The 18,732-nt window shown below is 33.6% G+C and overlaps 1 protein-coding gene across 11 annotated transcripts in view; it reads left to right on the top strand.

Moving 5' to 3' along the window:
* The window catches only part of ASPH (aspartate beta-hydroxylase), a 120,397-nt gene that overhangs the window by 23,946 nt on the left and 77,719 nt on the right, over nt 1-18,732 (top strand). For 7 of the 11 annotated variants that reach the window (XM_069779414.1, XM_069779411.1, XM_069779410.1 and 4 more), the window contains one exon: nt 18,465-18,554. In XM_069779414.1, the coding sequence (XP_069635515.1) occupies nt 18,465-18,554 (90 nt within the window). Of the gene's footprint in view, nt 1-3,046; nt 3,221-18,464; nt 18,555-18,732 lie in introns of all 11 variants that reach the window. The other 4 variants (XM_069779405.1, XM_069779406.1, XM_069779407.1 and 1 more) reach the window with 1 other exon arrangement.

The following is an 18,732-nucleotide window of genomic DNA, read 5'->3' as shown; positions in this document are numbered from 1 at the left end:
CACTCACTCACCCCCCATCCAGTGGGATGGGGGAGAAAATCGGGAAGAGAAGTAAAACTCATGGGTTGAGATAAGAACGGTTTAATAGAACAGAAAAGAAGAAACTAATAATGATAATGATAACACTATTAAAATGACAACAGTAGTAATAAAAGGATTGAAATGTACAAATGATGCGCAGGGCAATTGCTCACCACCCGCTGACCGACACCCAGCCAGTCCCCAAGTGGCGATTCCCTGCCCCCCCCTTCCCAGTTCCTAAACTAGATGGGATGTCCCATGGTATGGAATACACTGTTGGCCAGTTTGGGTCAGGTGCCCTGTCTGGGCATGAGAAGCTGAAAAATCCTTGACTACAGTCTAAACACTACTGAGCAACAACTGAAAACATCAGTGTTATCAACATTCTTATACTGAACTCAAAACACAGCACTGTACCAGCTACTAGGAAGACAGTTAACTCTATCCCAGCTGAAACCAGGACATAAATAAATGTAGGCAAGCCCCTCTGCCCCATTAGTTGTGGTAATGCTGTTGAGTAGATAAAGATTTTGACTCCTTCGATCACTGTTTGATTTAAATTGTGATGTTTAGACTTCTCTTGAAATAAAGTAGTTATTTCCTGTGTGTCACTGATTTAGCATGGTATGGCTAGCTGATTGGGCAGTTCCATTTTTCAGGCCCTTCTTGCTATGCTTATCAGCACATGAGTTTTACTTTGAAAAGCAGTTCTTCTTGATCATGGGGATGAATGAAGATCAAAAATAGTAGTAATTAGTTTTTGTTGGGTTTTTTTAACTCTTTCTAAGAAAGGAAAAAGATAAATATGTGAAATAATGTGTTACTTCTGTAACTCAGGCTGAAGTGTCTTTTTTTTTTTTTTTTTTTTTTTTTCCCCCTCAACCTTAGATTCAAAGGCCATTATATTAATCCTGGATAGTTTTTGTAAAGAACTATAGAGAAAGGTTTTGGGGTTTTGTTGTTTGGTGGTTTTTATGGTAAAAACTATAAGACATATTCTTCCAGTTTCTGTGGTTCCCTTAGGTGTCCTAATCTTTGCAAAGAAAATATGCTGCTGTATTCCATCCTATATTTTGTAACGATAATTGCCCAAGAGTCTTACTCTTGACTTAGTGCAAGAACAGGGGCATCTATATGGTACTTCACGTACTTACAGAAGTGCTATCTAAAGCCTGGAGTCTTTTGTGAGTGGTGGGGGTGGGTTTGGGGTTTTTTTGGGGGGGGAGTGTTTGTTTCTTTTTTAATGCCAGATTCTGACAGAATAGAATGATAGAAATATATATAATTCTGTGTTTATAACTTAGATTTATTTTTTTAAATTTTTTTCTTTTAGATTCAGGTTTCCATTCTTAAACTGAGACTACATTTCATTTTTCAGTAAATATACTTACTTTGGTTTATGTCTTTACATCTTGCTTGGTCCAAATTTTGAAAACAAATTAGAATGATGAATAACTACCATGCATAAAGTTAAGTCTATAAAATTTAATTTTTATAGAACTAAGCCATGGAAGAAGTTGGAGAGGGATATTTATAATACCTTGATTGCCTCCTGGATTCAATCTGTCATTTTTAAACCTTTGGGCTATCCAGTGAAAAATTAAAGAGAATGGCTGGTCACTCAAGTAGAGGTTCTGGACATCCAGGTACAAGGATGTGGAACATCATGGACTTGGAAGTTTCCTCAGAATTATCATTGATACTTTCACTATGTGCTGTAAGAAAAACATGTTGAAATGTGTTTAATGTCTCTGCCATGAACTCCTCTATCTTGAATGTTTCATTAATCTGCACCTAATATTGCTTTGTAGTCTGCATGTGCAACATACTCACTTAATTTTATGTCTCAACAATCTGTCTTCACCCTTAGCCCACTTTTCTGCTTCTCCTTCCAACACAAATGAAGGCTTGTTCTGGTTAGAAGTGGGGGAAATTCCTCCCTCTCACTTTAAAGCTTACCAGTAATTGACATTTGTCATTGCTTGGTCATTCTGTTGTACTTTTCCCAGAATGGAAAAGTTTAAATGTTTAGTAATAACTGTAAAGCAGTGGATTTTAATACAAAAAACCCACAAAAAAACAACCCCCCAAAAAAACAAAAGAGAAGGGAAAAAAAAAGCATTAATCGTGGCTTATTTGTATTTTACAAACACCAGTTAGATCACTGGGTCTCATAGCTCAAGCTAGCAACTCCTGGCATCAGAGTTTAGAAGTGACAAGCTCTTTCTTTGCTGCTCTGGCCATCTCTACTTTAGCTGCCTTTAGCCTGCTTTATATTTTCTATGTAACAATACATATGCCCTTTATATTGGCTACTTATTCATTTTTATCTAGTGTTCTGTATATCCTCAGGTTTGGAATTAACTCCTGAGGATCAAATATATCATGTAGAATACATATAATAGAAAAAAATGATTGAGAAACATGTTATAACACTGAAACAAGCAAACAAACTGCAAAACAACCCCCCTCCAGCAATTAGAGTCCTCACTTCTAAGCAAAATCAAAATTCTGCATGGTAGAATAAATGTTATCTTTAACAGTATGTTTGTGACAAGTTTGTTTAAATACTGTTTGCTTTTAAATGTTCTTCGCTATCAGTTGCAAGCTCTCAAATTTGAACATCATGGCTTAAAAAAAAAAAGACGAATTGGATGCTTTTAAGTAGTGGAGGATTACTGTTAAAAAACTGTCTAAAGGTAAATGCTGTGGCAAGAAAACTGAATATAAATGGATTTGGTTTTAGGACTAGGAAGAAGGGAAAGCAAAGTTGCTGCCTTTTTTTAAGATTTTGGCATAATATTGTGCATGTTTATTGTCCAAATTATAGTCTGTACTTTGAAAGATTCAACTTTCTTAACATCTTTCTATTTATTTCCTAATTAGCATTCCTGTAAAGACTGCTGTCTGTGACATGCGATGTCTTTCACAGATCCTCCTTTTACGGTTTCCTCTTTCCACCTAACTGCTGTCTCTTTTTTTCCCCTTCCCTCTCTCTCTCTCTCTTTCCTCTATTCTTGTGTAGGCCTGACCAAAGATGGCAGTAATGAAAATATTGATTCCCTTGAGGAAGTCCTTAATATTTTAGCAGAGGAAAGCTCTGATTGGTTTTATGGCTTTCTCTCATTTCTCTATGATGTATTGACTCCTTTTGAAATACTAGAAGAAGAAGAGAGCGAAGCTGCAGATGATGTTGATGGTACGTCACAGAATGAAGGGGTTCAGGGAAAAAAGACTTGTGTTATTTTGGATTTACAGAACCAGTGACTGAGACTAATTTGATTGGCTTTCGAAAATGTCCATGAAACCATCAGTCTTAATATAAGAGGAGTGTATGGCGTTGAGGGGAAACTCCCAAATGGACGCTATAAAGATTGAACTAAAGTCAGCCATGCAATGTAGTTTCACTAGTTGAAAGCCTTTCAATGACTTTTCCATTTTTGTGACAGGATGACAAATACTACACAGTTATGTAAATATGTAGAATAAAACATGTATGTGCGGTTGTGCAGTTGGTTTCTGTATGTGCTTCAATTTGTGCATTTTGTGCACAAAACTTAGAAAGCTAAGTGTAATAATCTGTACTGTTAACACTATAACATTTGTCTTTCTAGCAAACATTAACTGAAGTGTTTTGTAACAGCTTTGATTGTAAAGTACTCTAGCATGACTGCATTATACAAATACATATTTATATGTTAATCCTTAATATAGACATGACAATGATAATTCTCTTGTGAAATATAATTTTAATAAATAATTTATTTTGTGATTCACTGATTTCTCAGATAGATTCTTTTTACCTATTCAAGTAAAACCACTTCATATAAAAGTGCTTGAAAATTTTACAGAAACATTTATTTCTAAGTTAGCTAACATCTGTTATATTCAGAAGATACGATGTCTTTATATGGTTTATTCCCACTGATTTGTTCATTATCCAACTAAGTTTTCAGTCATTTTTTTAATATAGCAATCACACCACAAGGGCTGTTCTAAATTTGTTTGAGTTTTTTTAACATGGGCCTTTCATGGAAGTGGGAAGCTGTGATTATGTATTTCTAATGTAATACTGAAAATATTAAAGACTAATTGGAAATTAGCATTCAATGTCTTCTATTCCTTGCTAAATTCAAGAATGTAATGCAGTTCTGCAAATTTTAATCCTTTTCCTGTGAAACTGTTTTATGACCGTTGTTCCAAAAATATTTTTCATATACATGAATTCTCTCTGCTATCATAAAGTTATTGGTATAGAAAGGGGAGTTTATAACTGTTCTGCAGTTTGTATCAGGTACTAAAAACTGAAACTGAGCTGTCATTTTAATACCTGAATAGTGTACTCAGATTATTATTAAAATAGTGTGAAATTGTTTATTGTGGTGCCTGCTATGCTTAAGTTTGTATTGGTTTCCCATATAAAGTTCATACTCAAGTTTTAACACTAGTAGATGCAGGCTAAAATTTCAACCTGTTTTTAAATTAAATGAATTTTCACTTGCTTCAGCATGGCAATTTTAAAGCAATTTAACATGACTGTTTCAAAAAAACTTTCATTAAATCATCCAAGTCGGGGTTCTATTAAATCTTTAAAAAGTAATAGAAAAGAAAAAGTGTTAGTGTTAAGCAAGTGAAGTGTTGTAAAAAAAAAAAAAAAAAAAAAAAAAGTTGTGACTCGTTAATACTGCGGCTTAAGATTTACAAATGAAATAGAGCCACAAGAACATTAGTCAAATTTTCTTCCAAATATTTGAGGATTAGGGTATAAGAAAGTTAGTAACATGTAAATCTAATGTTTTTTAGGATGAGCTATATGAAGCATAATGCAAAAACAAAAACCCAAACCAAAAAACCCAAACAATAACCCTGTACATTATGAAAATAAATGGTAGTAGACCTGTGGAATATTACTGAGATTTTTCATAGCAAGTAGAAGAAACTTGCAAAGTATCTGAGATGTAGGAAATAAGCAAGCTTGGTTTGTTTTGTTTGCGTTTTCTTTCTCTTTTAATTTTAGAAGCAGGTTTCAATTAGAAATAAGAGTTTCATCACTCTTGTGGGATAATAATATCTCTCAGTCTGAATTAGAAAAATTGTCATGGAACGTTGAATTCTGTTGTAGATGCATCAGTAATGGAACTAGACAGCCAAAAAGAGGAGGAAAACATCTACAATGAGAATTCTGTATCATGAAGTTTATACCAAATAGTTAAAATACACAGTGATAATCTGATGAAGTTTCAAGTGAAATAGAGATAAATAGATTTCTTGAACCACTAGAAAGCTGCAGGCACTGAAATAGGCAATGGTTACATCAGTAAACAGTAAACCAGTTTAAGTTGGGCTAGGGAGATGAAATGCAGGCCAAGAAAGTTCTGATTTGATATCATGGATGTTCCTTGTTGATTTTATGAAGTGTGTGGAAGTCTGCTCAAAAACAATTACAGTGGAAATAAAGAATATGTAAGAGGAGGAAAAAGGGCAGGGGGAAGACCTAAGGGAAATATTAACAGTAAATAACTTTCCTAGAGTGCTTAGTTTCTGGAATGTAGTTATTTTCAGAAGTGTTTACTCTTGCCTGGTGGTGTTCCTGTTTGAGTTAACAATTAAACACTCACCAGTGGTGAGCAGAGCTGTCAAAGCTCTCCTAAAGTTTGGGATAGAAGTGTTTGATTTTAATGTATTGCATTAATTGTTGAGATTGCAAACAGGACTTGGCTAGTAAGGGTGGTAATAAGATTTAGATGAGTCTTCAGGTATATCAGCGTGGCAGGGTTTTTTTCTCTTTTTTTTCATTTTTTTCTTTTTTCTTTTTTTTTAAAAAGGTATTTTAACAGCATAAAGGTTAAGCTGGGTATGGTAAGCAAATAAGCAAGGAAAACTGAACTGTATCTCAACTCTTGCTTTTAAGTCCACACAAAGTGTTTGAAATTAGTTGAGGAAATTGAAACCTAAATTTTTAGTTTGATTTGTGGTGACTATCAGTTATATAAAATACAGTCAGTATATTAATGTTTTAAAAGAAGTCCAGAAATGTTTTAAAGTGGTTTTAAACTGTAGGAAGAAAGCTGTAGCAGCTTTGCCTTTTGATATTATTTTAGAAGGCAAAGCTGCTGCTTTCTACCTACAGTTTTTGGTTTGAGAATTTAAAATAGGAGCAAATTAGTAGCAAACAATGTTTTTAATGACAAAAATATGTTAAGTGATAGAAACTTGCTAGGTTTTGTAGCTAGTAAAGAGTGAAAATTTAGTGATTTTATGTTAAATGGGACATAGAGCTTTCATTAGCTACCTTCATACTCCTTACAGGTCATTTTAAAGTTGTAGTCTTCCAGTTTGGCCCCATTTTTAGAAATACGTGGGATGTTTTGCGTTGCCATTTCCTCGTGTTGCTAAATGTTTGGTATTTTAACTGCCAGTTTTCAGCAGAAGTTTACAACCTCCAAACAAAATACTGCATTAACCTTTCTTTGTAGCATAAGCTCTTGCTTGCTTTATTGTGATATTAAAGTAAAGAAATTGTAGGGGGAAAAAAAGCTTAATACCCATATATCTGAAATGGCTGAGAACTTATGGAAGGTTTGAACCCCAGATTTCTGTGACCACCTTCAACAATATTTAATTTGAAAGAAAGACAATGTTTTATATGGGGGGGGGGGGGAGATCGCGATGCTCATAATACATGGAATAACTTAGAACTGAAGAGAATAAACAGAAAATTGTGTATCTGTTGAAAATCTTATTGCAACAACTTTTTGCCAGTACTTTTTTTTTCCGCCCTCAAAAAATGAGCTTTTTTGAGAGCATGTTCAATCTTTCACTCTTGAAATCTGTTTCAAAGTCAGTGAATAAGGTTTACCACCAGCAGGTTTCATTTTATGGTAACTTTGTGTTATTAGTCAGTCTCAATTGACTGGCCTTAGAAGAAATTGAATTTTTATGACAATTATTCATATAGGTTAGAGTCGGATGGGGAGGGGTAGAAGAAGATTGCATTGAAGAATTAGAAGGATTTTAATTTCATTTCATGGTAGTGGGTGGGGGGAAACACCTATATTGTAAACACGATTGATAGTATTTGAGAGCTGGGGAAAGCTGTTGCGTACAGTTCAGTCATTTTGGATAGATGCATACTATTTTCCCTGTTCAGTTGCCATCAGTTAAACGCCTATCATAATGATGCCACAGCAGCATGAAATACATTAAATACTGTCTGTCTTATGATCAGTTAGGATAGATTCCTCAAGAGTCAAGGCAAGACTTGCTTGTTGGTTTCTTATATCTTCTTATGCAGGATGCAACAAATGCTTTCTGCCCTCTGTCTCTGATTTGGATTTTTCTTCTAAAATTAGGCAGTTAAATAAGCAAGAGATATTAAAGCAACTTACTGAGAATCTATTGAGAGTATTTTAATATTTTTTTTTTTTACGCTAGTTGTATGAATTAAAAAAGCTTTCTTGCATTTGGGAAGGTTACAGGCTTTGGTATGCCCAGTGCTCTGCATACAGGTAATGAGTTCAGTTTAAGGTAAGTGTGTGCTAGCTTTCTCTCAGTAGGCTATTTGGTTTAGCAGAAGACCTTCTATATCCAGTGTAGCATATTATAAATGCAGAATAATAGTAATAATTATGTGCAGGTGCATAGACAAACAATCATAGCTTTTTCTGACTTGCAGTCCTTCTGGAGAAGGAAAAAAAAAAGAGAGAAAAAAGGTTAGTAACAGTTTGGGCTTAAGGATTTGTATCTCCTTTTTTAGTTCTGCTATTTTGACATATTTTGCTAATTTTCTGTGTGGTGAGGGAGGTTTTCGATGGGACCTCATGAATTAAGGCAAGAGTCTGAACACAAGCCCTAATGTTTAAAGCTTGACACTTCTAGTTCTGTTATCCAGGCTTTGCACAGATCACAGGAGGGTAGCAAGTTCTGTCAGTCAGCTGCTTAGTGCTAACCTTGACCATATGCTTTCTATGGTAAATATGAAGTAGCCTCTTCCTTTTTTACGTGGAAGTGGATAAGCCACCTAAATTAGCTTACATTTGTTGCATTATACTGCAGGTTAAAAGGGTTTTATGCAGGTACGTGTTGTGGTGAAATTGATTTATAGGAATTTTTTCATGTGGCAAAGCTTTTATTTTATTATTTTTTTTTTTAGCAAGAGTATTAAAGTTTTCAGTATTATTAAATGAATAATGTAAAATTTGCATCTGCAAGAATAAACATCGGGTTTCTCAGTATATTGTTAAATATGAGTATGTTATCTGTCAACATCTGTGAAACTACTCAAAAAGACTGAGTGCTTTGTGTTATCTATTATTTTTGTTTTGCAATGCTTATCTTTCTGAATAAAAATAGTATTCATATCTTTTTCTTTTGATACTGAAATTCTAAAGCTGTGCTCTCACTTGGAGGTTCTTTTTGTGGAGGTTGTTCTTGAAGATTTTTACGAGGAAAAATAGAGGAAATGACTGGATTTTGTTGCAGAATTAGAATGCTTTGTAATATTTAAGTTTCAAAGAATCAGTTAAGATACTACGTTATCTACCATTAAGCATGATGTAAAATAACCACTTTAATGGGAATATTTAATTTTCAGTATGACTGTTTAAGGCAGTTCTTTGGAAGATGTAGGAAACCTATCCAGCTATGATAACTTTGAAGTCTACTTTTTAATTCACTGACTCCAGTAGCAGCCATGTCTGACATTCCATTATAACCACCTATGTGGTTATAAATTCTGTATTTCTTTTTGTATTGCCAGAACTGGACATTTATAATGTAGGACTGAGTGGAAAAAAGAAGGAACTTAAAAACTAGCTCAAAATAGTGTGAAGGCACTTGAACTGGAACTTAGAATAGAGGTCCACAATTTCGGTTACATGATTCATAAAATTCTGGACATTGGTTTGTGTGCCCCAAGGCTGTAAGAGCCTAAGTCTTTGCCGAGGAGTTTACTTAGATGCCAGATTTTATCACATGCCCCAGGACATTGCTATGTTGGAAAAGGGAAATGTTTTGCACCCATCCATGTCTTGCTTCAAGCTATTTGGGATTCACAAATGAGACTTCCCTGTGCTGTAGCCATTGTAGGGACCCAGTCCAGGTGGAAATCAAGATGCAGCAGGACTTGTGTCTTGTAACATAATATTAAGATTTTGAAACTTATTATGCTACATACTTTTCCTGTAAATGGGTCTATTCATAATATGTTAAACTATACATGATTTATGGAATTAAGTCATGCAATCATCTCAGCATGATTTGCTGAGAATCTTAACACTATTCATTATATAAAAGCAGATTGAAACAAATTACTGCTTGCCTGAATATTTAACAAGTAAAATATCAATAATCAGTGAACAAGGTATTTTGTAACCTTCCAGTGTAGTGCATATACTTTTATTTAAAAATAAATTCAAGTATCTGTATGATAATTTTTGTGTATACAGGACTTTGTAAAATTTTCTGTTTTCCCTGTCAAGACGTGCTTTTAAAAGTGTATCTTAAAATATCCAGTAACATCTAATTTTGACTATGAAAAGAGGGGAGGAGCTAGAAATTTAAATATGGCTTTGTGCAACTTGCTGAGTACCTTTTATTATTTATATTTTCATTGATGCTGTGGTATAACAAAGTTGGAGTCTGTTCTTCCATTTATATGAGAAAGTTATTTACTTATTCTTCCACACACTGCTTAGAAGTAACAAGTCTGAATAATTAATTTATTCAAGTTAGAACTCCGGACTTCAGCAATGATGGTAATCTGTGAGGGAAGAGCTTAAAAAGGCTGTCATATCCCAGGTATGAGTTTGTAAGGAAAATGATCTAAAAATTGTATTTTTACCTGGCTAACCCATTTTTAAGAAATTCTGGCGATGTCAATGCTTGATACTTTGAAAACATGTAAGATAGAAATTAGATGCAAGTTGATTACAACGACTTTAGTGGCTACATTCTTTAAATTTATGAACTTTTTTTAGTGTAGAATATGGGGGAGGGGTGTTTGGTTTTTAAGAATAAAGGTTGAGGTATATTGATGCAGTTCGCGTAGTTATTGTTTTCTGGAAACCTAAGCTTGAGGTTCAGATATCCAATGTAGGTGCTTTATATGTCTGAATGAGAAGCCTAATGTTGACAAGTGGGAATATCTCTTCTACTTTAATAAGATTATGTATGAGTTTTAAAAATATATTTACCATAATTTACCTTAACTTGCTAGTTGTTTTTTGAGTACCAATGCACATGATTTTTGTGGTTAAGGTAGTTGTGTTTATGGGATTTAGGTCCTAATCCACAGCAGCATGATGGTGATATTCCAATCTCTTTTTATGGTATTAGAAAGATGAGGCTAATTATTATGAGACTAATTATTATTTGTATTTTGGGGAAGGCTTTTGCCTTCATGCCTTTTGTGGAACTAGGTATAAAGCAGAGTCAAGATGCTGAATGACTTTAGTTTCTGTTAGCTACAATGGGGAAAGAGGGTAGCACCTGACTTTGGAGAGTAAGGTTTATTTTTTTAGTAAAAGTCTTAACACTCTTAAGTAAAGCAGTAGGTATTTTAACTGAAATGAAATGGTAACCACTTTTTGAAATATGAGCGATACCTTTGCCAAAACATGTATTTTCCATTGGATAAAGAAACATAGATTGTAATTCATTGTAAGAAAATACTCAATTTATATAGTCCACAGTACTTATGTGCTTGAAGATCTTTTGAGTTAATATGTTTATTAAATATTTATAAGATTGTATAGAAACATAAGTCAGTGGGTTTGAGAGAGAACTAGTACCATACCTAGCAGAGAAATCAGCTGGGATATTGGTCATAATTACGTGGCATCACGCTGTCTGGAGAGAACTGAGCTAGCTCTAAGAAGTTAAGAAGCATCTCAAGTAGTGTGCATCTGGTAATGTGCTACTTTTGTTGGATTAATTCATCTTCCATCTCAGTACTTGTAGTGGTCTTTGCTACTGAAGATGCTTTATTCTTAATGAGTTAGCATTTGGTACCTCTCCATAGCATTGTAGTGTGCTATGTAAAGATAATTTTTTACATAGCATGACAGATTGGAAAACTTTGTCATGTTTATTGAACATCATAGATATGTTCATAACCTATTTCCATTTTGCAACAAATCAGGTGAGGAACCAGGAGGGGTAGCCAAGAAAAAAACTAAAGTCAAAGGTATTTTTAATGTTCTTTTTCTTGTGGAACTTTATGCAGATAATGATGTATGAAATGCATGCGCATTGCAAATACAGATTGCGGGTTATAATAATGTTTACTAATACTAGCTATGTTGGCTAAGTGTTGTCTAATGGTACAGCAAAATATTATCCTCCCCTTTTTTCAGTTTTATTTTTAACTACCGATTGCAATTTAATGGCAATGTGAGTGCTTTCCTAACTAGAGATTATATTTTGTTTGTGCAAATTTTTTTACAACAGGTGTCCTGTTCGGATTATAAGTAGTTTATGATAACTTCATATTTTGCATGTTTAAAAATAAGTTCTGATGGGTATGTGGATTTTGTTCTGTGTGAAATCCTCCTTTAGTTATCTTTCATGAATTCATGATACTATTACTATATTGTAATAGGACTTGAGCACCTTAATTTCTGCTTAAGTCTATACTTAAATAATTTAATCTATTTCTTTCTTATGGGAGGAGAAATTTAGGTAAAGTTCAATAACTTCCCCTTTCATAGTATTCGCAGGATTGATTGCAGTGATAATACTTCTAAATTTTCCAAAAACTTGAAGTAGGATAGCTTACAACTGATTTATGCCATATATTTCTCTATAATTACATTGCTGTATGAACAGGACATAATGGTCTAAAGGTGTTCAGTGCAGCAGAGAGACTAAAAAAGCTAATTAGCCTCAGCAAAACACCAAAGTACCAGATGTACTTCAGGTGCTTAATTTTTTAGATGTGCCCAGTTACCTCCACACAGCATGGTGCTATGTAAAGAATACAGTCTCTGTTGCATTAAAACCACTTAGGCTTTAATGTGTTTTCTTCTAGCAGTATGTTAAAAATGCACACTCTTTGTAATACACAGTCTCATTAGGAAAAAAAGTAGATTTGCTGAGGGAAGCTGTCATGCTCATATGAATGTGACTTTTTTTAGCATCTTGCATGCAAGTTGAAATTTTTAGCATTTGTTCCACATTGTGCTTGGTATGACTTGGTTGCAAATTGTGTGTTTCCAAGAATGTAATAAATGTCATTTGACAATTCATTCCTGAGTTTTGAATTATTTTTCAATGTTTGATATGAGAACGAAGCAATGGTGTGATATATTTCAAATGCTTTATGCCAAAAAAACACTTGGAAGGAAAGGTGATGTTATTCCTTCTAGACTGAGCTGTGTGATTGAATTGTTCACTCCACAGAAATGTTACACAGTGGTTAGAGGCAGATGTTACAGGAGAAATGTTGTCACTTGCCAGCTTTTTACCTCAACGGACTGCAGTTACTTTCAAAAGTCTGAATAAAAATAGAGCTGCTGTACTTTATTTATAAAATCTTTATTGCTTTTTAATAATGTGGGAGTATTAATTCTAAAATTAAATACAAATATTGCATACAGAGATTTAATGGAAAAATTTCTAAATTTTATTGAGTTAAAAAATCTTTATTCTGGAGAATGCTGCTGGTACTGACAAATTTTTTTGAAACTGTTGGCAAAGTAGAAGTAAATATTGAACATCTGAATTTCAAGGATACTGTTCTTGTGATACATTATCTAGATACTGTGTCACAGCGAAACGTGGATTGAAATAAAGATAATAAGAACAAGAGATACAACTCCAAAACTAAAACAAACCAAAAAGTATTATTAATAATGCTAGATATGGAAAAGCAAAGATGTAAGAATTAATTTGCAGTTGTTGCTTTGATTTCACTGAATATGGTCAAACCAAGTTAACTTTTTTGAGCTGATTTAATTCACCAGGACATTGCTGTTTCTTCTTAATTATTGTGTACTTATTTCTTATTTTCATAAAATATATGCTTCAGATACATTTTTAAGTCTTGACTTAATCTGAAGTAACAGCATCAGTAAAATGTAGTGCATGTTTCTGTTGTTATAACACTTTAATTTGTAGTTTTAGAAAGTTGAGAAAATTGGGAAGAAAATTCTTTTGGTGATGCTCTTGACATTTCTAGATCCTACAGTTGTCATACTGTTCTCAAAGATTCAAAATTTACTGTGATTTTCATGCTCAGACATAACTGGTTTAAGCGTTCTTCAGAAGTTAGTTAACAGTAAGATAACAGAGGCATGGTTTTCACTAGATCAATGCTTTACTTGGATGCAGTTGCAGTAAGCTAAGTTTACTGGCTGCCTGCATGGTGTGAGATATTGCTAAAAGACAAAACTAATTTGTATAAATTGCTTAAAACTTAAATAATTGTACAAGTTTAAATTGGCATCTAACATTAAGTAAGAATTCAATCAAAGCTTTTAGATAGTTGTTCATAAGATGTTTTCTGATCTAAGAATGGTTCTCTTATTGAACATTTCCTCTTTTTTAAATGAAAAACTAAAAAGTAAAAGAAGCTATTAAAGAACCACTCAAGAAACTAAGGGAGAAGCAGGAATCCAAGAAGGAGGAAGTCAAAGATGAGGAAGAAAAAAAGAAAGCCAAGAAAGGAAAAGATGCTACTGATCGAAAGGACAAGAAAGCTGTTGATATGAATAAATTAAAGAAAGATTCTGACAAGGCTAAAAGAGACAAAGGAAAGGAAAAAGGCCTAGACAGAAATGTAAAATCCAAGGAGACTACAAAAAAATCAGCCAGTGAAAAGGATGGTACTATTCAGGTGGGAAGAGAAAAAGAGACAAAAAAGATAGTTAAAAGCCCATCCAAGGAAGACAAGAAAGAAAAGAAATAAACAGAGTTCTGGTTCTGCTAATGAAGAACAGACCTCAAGAATGAGAAATTCAGCATATTTATATGAATTTGATAAATATGGTAATAAGACAATAATGTTTTCTGGAAATAAGTGTGAACAAAGGCTATATATAAGTTTTTGAAAACTGTTAAGTGTGTACTGGCATTGTAAACACAAAGCAAAAATGTCTGCTGTGAAACTCAGATATGTACATATGTTAATATGCCTGGCTACCAATGTGTATTGAAAACAGAAATGTCAAACTGATACCAGTTACTTCAAGCATACTCTAAATCTGTTGGGTTTTTGCTTTTTGGTTTGTTTCTTTCTTTCTCTCTGTCTTTCTTTCTCTCTGTCTTTCTTTCTCTCTGTCTTTCTTTCTCTCTGTCTTTCTTTCTTTCCTTGTATTAAAATGCTATTTTCTTGATGTGGGGATGGAAGTAGAATGTTGTATACCAAATGCAAGTCTAAAAGCAATATTAAGAGGATTATCTGGACACATACAGTCGAAAATCACAAGAAAATACTTCTGTTTCACAAAAACAACCAAGAGGAGCATTAATAGAATGTATTGTCACAGGGACTTAGCAGGAACTTAGCAAATAAATGTAAATTATTCCCTGCTAGTCTTTCTTCCCCTAAGTAGACGGAGAAAACTATTTTATACACAAACACTCAAACCAACTTCAGTGTTGCGTTTTTTTAGGATACTTCAGTGTATACTCAACCAAAATGTTGCAACACTTGTTTATTGATTTTGTGACAATATGTTCTGCTTTTCTTCCTTCCTTCCTTTGTTTATTTTTTAGCTATCTTTAGGTCTGAAAACTTGATTCATTGTCACTTTTCAGTTAACTGTGTCCAGATTCTTCCCAGAAACTTTCCAAGTTTCTGATAATGAATACTTCTGAAAATTAGGCCACCTATTTCAATGTTGATGGGTATTGTTGGATTCCAGTCACCTTTTAAGAAGTGATATGCTGCTAGTACTGTATCCTGTTTGAACTTGATTAGAGAACAGCTTATGTATTTTTGCAACTATTATTTTCTTAAAACAACACTTTTCAAGTACATGATACTTCTGTAAGCAAGCTCCTGTGTTATTTCACTCTTAACTTCTCTATTTTTAGCACTGAGGAATGATTTATCCAGCAGTCTCATTAGAATAAAAAAAGTTACAAAACATTTCTGCAGGAATATTTCAGTATGTTATTGAATCTATACTTGCTTTCAAGTTTATACGAGAAAGGAATATTTTCTAATTTTACTAGACAAATAATATCGTTTAGTATATTGAAATATTAATTGCACAATAAAATTACACAAGGTTCAGAACAAAATTTGTAATGAAAGTTGAAGACTTGTTATACTGCAGTATTATTTTAAAGAAAACAAAACTAATGAGTGAAATTGAGCATGAGTATATGCATGTGGGTGGTGGTGTAAGATTAAAGTCCTGAAGGTTGATTCTGTTTGTAGGTTTGCTTAAATTTTGTGTATAACAGTTGGCAATACACTTATCTTGGACTTTTGATACAGCACATACATGTCTCTGTAAGATGCTTTGATCCCTAGAGGTATAAGATGCTGTAATAGGGTAAGATATAATCTGTTGGGGGTTTTGTTTGTTTGTTTTTTTTCTTTTTTAGAGGAAACTTAGGAAAAATAGTTCAAATGAAAGCTGTAGAAAATAGCACAGTAGCTTAAGATTCTAGCTGTGATAATTAAAAGAGATGATAGACAGAGCTATTGTCTAAATATTTATATATGTGCGAAGAAGGAGGGAAAAGATGTGTGTGTTATGAACATTATAGTGCTTAGCAAAAAACTTGACAGAATGAAGATCTAATAAATGCCCTTGCATAATGAGCATGCCCTTTTAGGTTTCAGTGATGATAGACGTGTTTATTCATCTTTGCTCTGATAAGTGTTAAGACACATATTTGACAGAGGAGCACTTAAATCACACTTCTCAAGAATGGTGGATTTTTTCCCCCATAATGTGACAGAAGTTGTAACTGTCTGGGAGTGAAATTTGGAATGAGTTGCCTTCCTGATTAACATATTGTATCTATGACCCAAAGTTTATCCGGTTCTGAAAAAGTTTGGTGGTTTTGTTTGTTTTTCCAAAGAATGTTTTATTTGAGTAGCACTCCAGGCTATACAGATACCCATACAATAAAATGAGATTTTTGGCCCAGAGATCTGTTGTGCTGTTGTATATCTCTATGGAATATTACTGTCATTCAACTTAACATGGCAAGTTACCACATAAGCTCAAAAAATGTACCACACAAGTAAAAACTGAGTGCAAATTTATTTTAATAAAAAGATAAGAGAAAATAACTTCTTGCAAAAAGTAAATGACTTAACATATTACATACTCGACAGGATTGGAGTCAGTGATAAACATGACAGATGTGTATGAAAAGCTTGAAAGCAAAGTTGAGAAATGCTCAAGCAAAACAAAGAAATACTCTTGCTAGTCCCTTCTTGCCTTTTACACACCCTAAATGCTTGTTGCCTGTGGAATATCAACTATCTTTTGAAATACTTTGAATCCATTTATTGTTCATGAATCAGAGCAGGTAGTTGTCTGGAACTGGAGATGTGGATTATCGGAGGATAAGAGGACTTACTTAAAGATGTGTAAGGGAAGTGAACTGTATTTGTGAAAAGCAGGGTGGCTGTTTCTACACGTCCAGATTCTGAAGTGTGAGACAGTGGCTAATATAACTGGTTTTGTCTCCATATGTATTTAAAGATGATTGTAGAAGGAAGTAACTTACTCTTGTAGCCATTAATATTACTGCAGCAAAAGATGAATGTAGGTCTTAATATTTTTTAATATTTCAGGGTTTTTTTAATGACACAGAAGAAAATTGGAAAAAAAATGAAGTGTAAATTTGGCTTTTTTCTTCTAACTTCTGATCTTGACTCCATAGCCGTGGACTCTTAGTTACAGTAAATTTAGATACAGCCTAACTGCTTAGCTTCGTGTAATTTAAATAACATAAAAATGTGTAAGTAGAATTAATTCTATTATTCCTGGTCCCATTACTTACATAGGGTAATGGAATATATATATACATGTTTTTCTCACGATGCATAAAATAATAAAATTTATGTAATTTACACAAAGTTGTTTTGAGGCATACTAGTCCTGTTTGTATTGAGATATGTTTGACTCCAGTAGAAATGTGGTAATTATTTATTTATTTTTTTAAACTTTACTGACTTGAAATATAATACTTGTTCCACTTAAAGTTACTTTTACAAGATTGTTAGCAGTACAGGAGTGTTCATTACAGTGTAGCCTCTGCTTTCTTAAATATTATTTTTCTATTGATTTCTGTGCATACAGCTCTTGAGAAATTAATTTGTTTTGGGCAGTATATGTGTGTGTGTGTTCATTTAAGAAGGTAGTTTTATCTTAATTTACCTTGGAACTTAAATATGCAACTAGGAAAAATGATGTAGGATTCTAGCAGAATTCTGTTTGGAAGGGACTTCAGGAGATACTTATTCCAACATCCTGCTCAGAACAGGGTCATCTCAGAGGTATGACCAGGTTACCCTGGCTGTTATCCAGTGTGGTCTTTAAAACCTTCAACGGTGAAAATGCACAACGTCTCTGTGTAGCCTTTTCCACTGATTTGACTGTCCTCATGGTGGAGGTGGAGGGGGTGTGGGTGTGGGTGTGTAAGTTTTTTTTCTTATACCCAGTCTGAACCTCTGTTGTTTAAGTCTTGCTTGAATCCTTCCTAAAGGATAGTTGAGAGTAGGATTAGGCTAATACTATATACGTTGTTTCTTGAAGATGTGGCATAATCTTCCGAGGCTATGAATTATCTTTCTCTCTTACCGTGGTGTTGATCATTGCTGTTATTGGTTGCTTTCTTTTCATTGTGTTTTGATCTAGAAAGACTTTGTGGTATAGGTAGTAAGCATCTTAGTAGTGAAATTCCATCAGTCATACTTTTTCTGTAGTAATTTAGTTGTCAAAAGAAACTGGAGATTGAGATTACCTTATTTTGAAGAAACTACAGTTCTCCTCATCAGATCTTCTACGATTTAACATATGAATTTACCTTTTCTCATTCTGCGCAGCATTTTATAAAGTTCAAATTAGTTCTTCATAAAACCTATAAAATTGATCATATGAAGCACTTTTTGCCCAAAGAGAAAACAGTGAGAAAAACCTGCTGCCTGTTTTTCTTCTGGATACTGAATAGATGTTGAGAATAGCATAGTCATTTGTTCAGTTACTTTGAAATAAAGGCAAGTGCTAAAATTTCTGTCCCTTTTTCCCCCTCATTGTATGTTTGTCTTCAAAACATATTCGATTACTATCTGAATACACTTTAGGTTTTGTATATATCACTGTATATTAGGACAGCCCTGTAATTGTGATTAATTGTTTGAATACATTTTGGAGAGTTTAATGTCAGTTAATTTAATTGAAACAACTTTTTTAGTTTATAATTGAATCAGATCAAAAAGAGCATAAAGTTAACTTTATAACTGAAAAATGCAGGCCTTAAAGAAAGATCTGTCCCAGCACAGCCAACATCACCAGAATCTGAGGAGACCGTCCAGCCTGCTGAGAAGTCATATGTCGAATCAGGTAAGGCCTTTCATAAACCATAGGTGAAACAAAAGACATGATGCTTCATTTGAATTTATTTCTGTTTCCATAGCATGCAAGCTCATTGTGGGTTTTTTGGGGGTAGAAAAAATAAGTCTTTCATCAATTTTATTTGTTGCTTATCCACTACAGTTTATTTAATGGGAATCACTGTTGA

This window comes from Haliaeetus albicilla, chromosome 3 (assembly GCF_947461875.1).
Source record: "Haliaeetus albicilla chromosome 3, bHalAlb1.1, whole genome shotgun sequence".
NCBI classification, from domain to species: Eukaryota; Metazoa; Chordata; class Aves; order Accipitriformes; family Accipitridae; genus Haliaeetus; species Haliaeetus albicilla.
This window is presented reverse-complemented; position numbering and strand designations above follow the sequence as displayed.